At 39.2% G+C, this 8,639-nt stretch overlaps 1 protein-coding gene across 1 annotated transcript in view; it reads left to right on the forward strand.

The window, feature by feature from the left end:
- RUFY1 (RUN and FYVE domain containing 1) overlaps positions 1 to 8,639 on the forward strand; it is a 123,046-nt gene that overhangs the window by 82,505 nt on the left and 31,902 nt on the right. Inside the window, exon 11 of the mRNA XM_007953410.2 lies at positions 677 to 844. Within this exon, the coding sequence (XP_007951601.2) occupies positions 677 to 844 (168 nt within the window). The remainder of the gene's footprint in view (positions 1 to 676; positions 845 to 8,639) is intronic.

Raw genomic sequence — 8,639 nt, forward strand, 5'->3', positions numbered from 1 at the left:
TCTCTCTCTCTCTCTCTCTCTCTGTCTCTAAATATATATATACACTTTGCTGGTTTTTGTGTTTCTCTAGAGAACCCAATCCAACACAGCTGGCTATGGCCAAGTGACTACAACCTTGTCCCCTGTCAGCTCTACTATGTACCTGGATGATTAATACTTTTCATATATTATGCTTAAACCTGCTGACACTCATAGCAAGTCCAAAGTTGTCCACCTAAGAAAAAAAAAAAGAGCCTGTGTTTAGTCACTCTTAGTCTCTGGATGTGGAGAGCATGTATCCTCAGTTATCCAAGAGAGAGCCTGTTCCAAAGTGGTGGTTGCACCTTTGTCTCCATAAATTAGCAATCCATCTGAAATCCAAATTGTTTCCAGCAGTCCAATGCAAGACAGATATTCTTTTAGACTGTGCATTCTGCTTTGGAGGTTTAGAAAATACGGTTGCTAGAACTCTAGGCTCATGTTGCAGATTACCAGCTTTCTGTTGGCTTCATTCAGAACCAGTTTTAATTATAAAAGGAAAACACTTAATCCAATTACTCTCAGACAGACTTTTCTAAGCCTTCCTAATCGGTTCTGGCTTCAGTTTATATTTTAGGCATTGCCTAAGATGCAATCTCAGTTAAATACTTTTCTGTGACGTACTTTAATAACATTTTCCTGTACATATTCTGTCAAGGAACTAGAAAAAGAATTGGAGTTACAAATTGGAATGAAAACTGAAATGGAAATTGCAATGAAGTTACTGGAAAAGGACACCCACGAGAAACAGGACACTCTAGTTGCCCTTCGCCAGCAGCTGGAAGAAGTCAAAGCAATTAACTTACAGATGTTTCACAAGGTTCAGGTAGGAGTCGACTGTGTGTCCATCTCACACCTGCTGTTTGTCCCATGTTGCCTTTCAGTCTTACATCCTTCTTCCTGCAGAATGAGAGAACATACATATTTTGAGGTCTTTATTTGGGTCAGACCAGATGCATGACCTTGTGACATGTTACTTCATTTGTTATATTTGGTCCTCACTGTGATCCCTGAGAATGTTTATTAAATGGGAAAAAATATGTGTAATAACACAAAATCCAGTGGTTGAGTAACATGCCTTTGGTTGCACTGCTAATAAGCAATGGAACTGAAAGTTGAACCATGTCTTCTGAATCTAAACCCCAGCCCTTATCTGTCTCCTTGCTATCTGTTTCCTGTTAGATCAGTGACTGTTTACCACAAGAAATATAGAAGTGAATTAAAGATATAATTTAGTTTTTTCAAACTTTGCCATTAACTTCATCTTACTGAATCTTCCAGCCCACCCAGCTAGCAGTATGCCTCTCCTATGTCAAGGGCTTCTAGCCCAGAAAGAAAAAATATCAGTCATGCCAGAGCTGGAAGGACAGGATCTAACTATTGTAAAGATTTCTTGCCCAGAAGCTATTGCACCTTTCTGTGGCTTCTCAACACTTTTATTTTTCTTTTTTTTTTTAAGCTCTATTTTCTATTTTATCACCAAAACAGTCACACTCCATCTTCCATAGATGTGGTTTCACTCTCACTTCCCATAGTATTATATCAAAGATAATGTGAGGGCAGACAGTGCTAATAAACTAGGTTGTTTGGGCCTTTTTTTTTTTTTTTTTTTTTTTTAATTAGTCTATACTCAGTACTATTAATGGCAAAATTGGAAATTAAAGTAAAACAAAAGAGAAAAGGAGAAAAATAATTTCACCCTCCTAACAAATTATCTATTTGAATTTTTTCATGTTTTCTTCTGTTTTGGGTTAGTATACAGATGTAATGTTAATGTGGGTTAGTTAGAGGATACTAAACTTGCTATAATAATTTAGCAGACCCTAAAATAACTTAAAAATGCAGAAGTTGTTTTTCTGTCATATAATACAGTTGACCCTTGAAGAACATGGTGTTTAGGGGCACCAACCTCCCACACTGTTGAAAATCTACTTACAACTTTTGACTCCCCAAAAACTGTTGACTGGAAGCCTTACTGATAACATAAACAGTTAGTGAACACAGTTCTTGCCATACTATTATTAGATTATCACATGAAGACATTCATACACATAAAACAGATAAGTTTATTAATTATACAGCTTGATGATTATTTACTATTCATTAAGTATAAGTGGATCATCACAGAGTTCTTCGTCCTCGTTGTCTTCACATTGAGGAAGAGGAGAGGTTGTTCCTGCTGTCTCAGGGGTGGCAAAGGTGGAAGAGGTGGAGGAGATAGAAAGAAAAGCAAGAGAGGCAGGCACACTCAGTGTAACTTTACAGAAATACTGTCATTTCTGCTGACTTTCTGCTTTTTCATTTCTCTAAAAAGATTTCTGTTGTTGTTGTTGTTATGTCCCATCAAGTCATCTCCGACTCATAATGGCCATATGTACAACAGAACAAAACACTGCCTGGTTCTGTGCCAGCCTCATGATCGCTACTGTACCTGAGCCCATTGCTGCAGCCACCGTGTCAGTCCATCTTGTTGAGGGCCTTCCCCTCTTTTGTTGACCCTCCACTTTACCAAGAATGACATCTTTCTCCAGAGAATGGCCCCTTCTGACAACATGACCAAAGTAGGTGAGACAAAGCCTAGCCATTCTCATTTCCAAGGAGCATTCCAGCTTCTTCCAGGACAGATTTGTTAGTTCTTTTAGCAGTCTATGGTACTTTTAGCATTCTTCACCAACACCACAATTCAAAAGCATTAACTCTTCTTCTGTCTTCTTTATTCATTGTCCAGTTCTCACATGCATATGAGGCAATTAAAAACACCATGGCTTGGGTTAGGCACATCTTAGTCTTCAAGAAAAGACTCTTTGGCACTTGAAAAAGCTCTTTTGCAACAGATTTGCCCAATGTAATATGTCATCTGATGTCTTGACTGCTGCTTCCATTGTCATTGACTATAGAACCAAGTAATATGAAGTCTTTGACAACTTCAATCTTTTCTCCATTTATCATGATGCTGCTTATTGGTCCAGGTGTGAGGATTTTTGTTTTTTTTATATTGAAAAGTAATCCATACTGCAGACTGTACTGTTTAATATTCGTCAGTAAGTGCTTCAAGTCATCCTCATTTTCAGCAAGCAAAGTTGTGTCATCTGCATATCTCAGGTTGTTAATGAGCCTTCCTCCAATCGTGATGCCACGTTCTTCTTCATATAGTCCAGCTTCTTGGATTCTACAGTACCAATCATTGAGAAAAATCCACACATAACTGGACCAGCACAGTTCAAACCTGTGTTACTCAAGGGTCAGTTGTAGTTCTAAGAGGAGCATTTCAGACTAGTGATTTTGCTCCCCACCATCATTCAGGGGCCCATGCTGGCACTCATTTCAGCTTTCAAGGCCACACTAGTTGTCACCACCCCTGGTGACAGTGAAAGAAGGGAGAAAAGTCCAGAGCCAAGGGTTCCTCTTAGGCAGTGAGACAGAAGTTGCTCACGTCACTTCCATTCAATTCCACCAGTGAGGGTTTCATCAACTTGGCCATACTTGGGTGCACAGGGAACCTGCAAATACCATCTCTTCTGGGCTATAAACCAGACGTAAGGAAGAGGAAATGGTGGTAGACAGACAGTTGTCTCTACCACAGTCTGCGTCTGTGGGTACCAAATATCCAGTTGCATCTTCTCCTTTCCACAGGAGATACTTTGAAGTCCATCCAGTCATTATGACCTCCTCAAAGTCCCCATCTCAGTACTCTCCATCTGAGCCAGATTTGATTTTAAGTCCATTGACCTATAAACTAGACAGCCAGTTGTTTTTTCTCCTGTTAACCTGGCACAGCTCTGTAAAACAGTAGAACAGGAAAGACAATAACTACAGTATAAATTCCTGTTTGGAAAAGAGTGGAAGGGGAAGCACCAGGATCACTGGTTTGTGGTAGTTATTATATCCTTTGGCTAGGATCTGTGAGGCTCCCCCTCTTTAATGGTGGGCTGTTGTAACACATCTGGCTACTCTGGTTCTTCCTTCTGAAGGATATTCTTCCGCAACTGACCACCATGGCCTTAACTTTGGCTTCTGAAAGGCCATCATGCTTTGTGGCCACATTGAAAATAGACTGCCAGGGAGTACATCCTCTTCAGAGGTTGTTCAACTTGTACTGTTGGCTTCTGCTGGTATAAATCTGGCAACCTGGCCAGTTGTATTAGGAATCACAGTCACAGATATTTGTCAGGCTAAACTCATGGTTTCTCTGATAATACACTTCCCTTGATTGTAGCCTCTGGTCCATTTATTTCCATTTATGCTGTGTATCAGTGGCCAAAGTTCTTTACTAAACATAGTTTTTTTACCTACTTTATTGCTTTGTTTCTTTGCTCTATCATTCTCTCAGTGATGCTTTATTTGGGGTTTTCATTACCCAGTGTTTAGCCTTATCTTACATATTTCGGAGTCTGAAGCAGTTGGCTTTTCTATCCCTGTGAGGCTCCCCATATCTTTGGACTTTCTATATTTCTTTGCAAACTAGCTAATTTTGCCTCTGTTCTTCCCTTTTTTATAACACCTTGCTAAAAACAAGGAACACTTACAGCCACATACCTAGAGCCTTAGGCACAACTTGCTATTTACAGCTATAGCTGTCTGTCTGCCAAGTTTGGCAAGTGACAGTAGTACTAAATGTCTTGCCATGACTAACAAGGGTCACCAGCTTTCCAGCTTGCTTTGACAGTGCCAAAACCCTGCAGCTAACGCAATCCTGCATACTTTTAGGTTTTTGGTATAATCCAGCACTGATAGAATTGTGATAGATTTTTTTTCTTTTTTTCCACTTCAAAAATTTTTTTCCCCCTTTGGGCCTCAGATGCAGAAGGTTGAGTCAATGTCATTCCTCAGTTTTGAGCATATGATAATTAATAAGTGTACAGAATGCTTGTTTTATTTTCTTATTTCCCTTTATCTCCCTTCCTTCCTCCCATCCTCTTTCCCTTGGACCAGCATTCTAAAGTATTTACCTTTTATTTATATTTGTCCTTCTAAAATGTGCATCCTCTTGAGCACATGAGTTTTCATTTACCTAAGTGGTACTGTACTGTAGATCTCATTCTGTTACTTACTTTTCCCCTTAGCCCTATACTCATCCATGTATGTCTAGTTTCTGCTTCTAAGAGTAGCTTTGTATCTTAGAATGTACATCCACTGCATTGTCCTTACCCATTCCCCTGGTGATGGGCTGACCAGTTCCTCCAATGCCACTAGCACTAGCCACACCCTAGTGCCCACAAGTACATATATTCCCTTAAGGACTTGAAAGAATTTCTCTGGCACACTTAACTTGGAGCAAGATTGCTAGTCACGTACTTACTTTTTGTACTTTTGCACAAACTCATCCGTACTACTTTCCAGAAGGGCTGTACCAGTACTCACTCTAACCAGCTGTGTCTGATGACTCCTGGGTCCTTACAGCCCTCCAATCCTTAGCACCATCCAAGAGTTCCAACTTTGGCAAGTCTCGTGAGTTTCAACTGAGATCTAATTATTGTTTCAATATTTATTTCTCAACCTAATGAGTTTGAACATCTCTACGTATATTTGTCAGCCATTTATATTTCCTCTGTAAGTTAGCTGTTCATAATTTTTGTCCTTTTTTTGAGGGGATTTCCTATCTTTTCCTTGTTGATTAGAAGTAATTCCATATGTAGCTTAAATATTATTCCCTTATTTATTTACATATTGTAAACATCTTCTCCCAATTTGTCGTATTAGGTGCCATCAGTTCAGGTCTACTCTTAGCCACCCTATGTGTAATAGAACACTGCCCAGTCCTGTGCCATCTTCATAATCATTGATATATTTGAGTCCATTGTTGCAGCCACTGTGTCAGTCCATCTCATAATTTGCCATGTAGTAACTTCAAATCCTTATTTTTGATGTAGTCAAATGTGTCAGCTTTTCACATTATGATTTGCAGTTTAGAGTGTCTAGGCATCAAAGATACTTTATATTGGTTTTTTCTTTCAGATTTAGGTCTTACCTTTTGCATCTAGTTTACCTTTATATATGGTGTTCACCTAGGGATCCAGCTTTATTTTTCTCCATATAGTAAGCCACTTAAAAGCTAATTCATCCATTTCCAATTGATATATGTTGTTGTTGTTGTTAGGTGCCCTCGAGTCAGCCCTGACTCATAGCGACCCCTCCTTGGGTTTCCGAGGCAGTATCACTACGGAAGTAGGATTGCCCAACCTTCCTTCCGAGGAGTGGCTGATGGGTTTGAACCGCCAGCCATCTGGTGAGCAGTCAAGTGCCTTAGCCACTATGCTACCAGAGCTCCCAATTGATATATGGTACCACTTTTATCATGTAACAGGCTCCTGTATAAAAATGGAATTGTCTCTAAAGTCTCTCTCTTTTTTTTTTTTTAATTGTGATTTGGGTGAAAGTTTATAGAGCAAATTCACTTTCCATACAGCAGCTCACATACACTTTGTCTCATGACATTGACCAAAATTTCCCACAGTGCAACAGCTCCCCTCCCACTTCCTCCCCATAGCCACCTCTTCCCTGTGTCCTTCCCTCCCATGCACTCCAGCCCCCCAAGCTGTCTCCCTGCGCATGCACAGCCCTTCTATTCTACCATGATCAAGCTCTCCAAGGAGTGTATCTACCTAATGTAAATGTTCAGCTCATATGCCTGTCTTTTATTTGGCTGGAAGCCAACAAAGAATGTTGATAGGATCTAGATTGGGATTGCGTTGAATGTATAGATTGCTTTGGGTAAAACTGACATTTTCACAGTGTTCTTATCCACAAGCATGGTATGTTCCTTTTATGTAGATTTCTTATAGTTTTTGAAATAGTCTTTTATAATTTTCTTTGTACAGGTCTTTTGTGTCCTTACTAAGATTTATTCTCATGTATTTTATTTGTTAGGTAGCTATTGTAAATAGTATTGATTTCCTTATTTCTTTTTCAGCAATCTCTTTGCTGGGGTAGAGGAATCCAACTGATTTTTGGATGTTGATCTTGGATCCTGCCATGATGCTAAATCTCTCATTTAGTTCCAGTACATTTTTTACTGAGTCTCTTGGGTTTTCTAGGCAGAGGATCATATCATCAGCAAATAGGGATAGTTTGACTTCTTCCTTACCAATTTGGATACCTTTGATTTTCCTTTCTTACCTTATTGCCCTGGTTAGAACTTCCAATACAGTGTTGAATAGAAGTGGTGATAGAGGGCATCCTTGTCTGGTTCCTGTTCGCTAGAGGGATGGTTTCAGTATCTCACCATTGGGAATAATGTTAGCTGTTGGTTTTGCATAGATGCCCTTTATTATGTTGAGAAATGTCCCTTCTATTCCTTTTTTGCTGAGAATTTTGGTCAGGAATGGATTTTATCAAATGCCTTTTCTGCATTGATTGATATGATCATGTTCTTTTCTTTTATTTATGTGATGGATGACATTGATCGTTTTTCTAATGTTAAACTACCCTTGCATACCTGATATGAACCTCACTTGGGCATAATGTATTGTATTTTGGATATGTTGTTGGAGTCTGTTGGCTAGGATTTTGTTGAAGATTTATGCATGTATATTCATGAGGGCTATTGGTCTGTTGTTTTCCTTTTGAGTGATGTCTTTGCCTGGTTTTGGTATCAAGGTTATACTTGCTTCATAAAATTAATTTGAGAGGATTCCATCCTTTTCTATGTTTTGGAATAGTTTGAGTAGAATTGGTATCAGTTCTCAGTTCTTCTCTGAATGTTTGGTAGAATTCTCCAGTGAAACCGTCTGGGCCAGGACTTTTTTTTGTTGGTAATATTTTTATGACGTTTTCAATTTCTTCTTTTGTTATGGATCTGTTCAACTTTTTCACCTCAGTCTGTGTTAGTTTAGGTAAGTGGTGTATTTCTAGAAATCTTTCCATTTCTTATAGATTTTCAAATTTATTGGAGTACAGTTCTTCATAGTATCCTGATATGCTTTTTATTTCACTTGGTTCTGTTGTGATGTCACCCATTTTGTGTCTTATTCATGTTATCTGTAGTCTCTCCCTCTTTTCCTTTGTTAAATTTGCCAGTGGTTTGTCAATTTTATTAATCTTTTCAAAAAACCAACTTCTAGTCTTGTTGTTTTTTTCCTATCGTCTTTGTTTTCTGTTTCATTGATTTCTGCTTGAATCTTTATTATTCCTTTCTTCTGGTGACTAAGGCTTTCTTTGCTGCTCTTTTTCTCATTGTTGGAGATGTTGGGTTAATGTGTTGATTTTGGCTCACTCTTGTTTTTTTGATGTGTGCATTTATTGCTATAAATTGTCCTGTGATCACTCCTTTTACTGTGTCCCAAAGAGTTTGGCGGTCATTGTTTGAGGCAGGGCCCATGAAAGACATTCCTGAATGCTCTCAGAAACTGCCTCAAACACCCATTGTTGCTACGAGACCCATAACTAAAGTCAAGTCCAAGCGAGCCCCAAGAGGTGAAATAGAAAGTGTGACTGAGGAGATGATACACTATACCCAAAAAGACAGAAGAGCAGTCAGCCCGAGGGATACAGGTGAGGAGAGACAACTCAGGGACGCCCAAAGCAGCAGGCCGGAAGAGCAGGAGAAAGGGAATTAAAAGCCAGGAAGCCAGAGAGAAGAGCAATCAGCCGAAGGGATTAGGTGAGGAGAGGAAACTCAGGCC

This window comes from Orycteropus afer, unplaced genomic scaffold (assembly GCF_000298275.1).
Source record: "Orycteropus afer afer isolate SDZICR_OR568_19922 unplaced genomic scaffold, OryAfe1.0 scaffold00393, whole genome shotgun sequence".
Classification (NCBI taxonomy): domain Eukaryota; kingdom Metazoa; phylum Chordata; class Mammalia; order Tubulidentata; family Orycteropodidae; genus Orycteropus; species Orycteropus afer.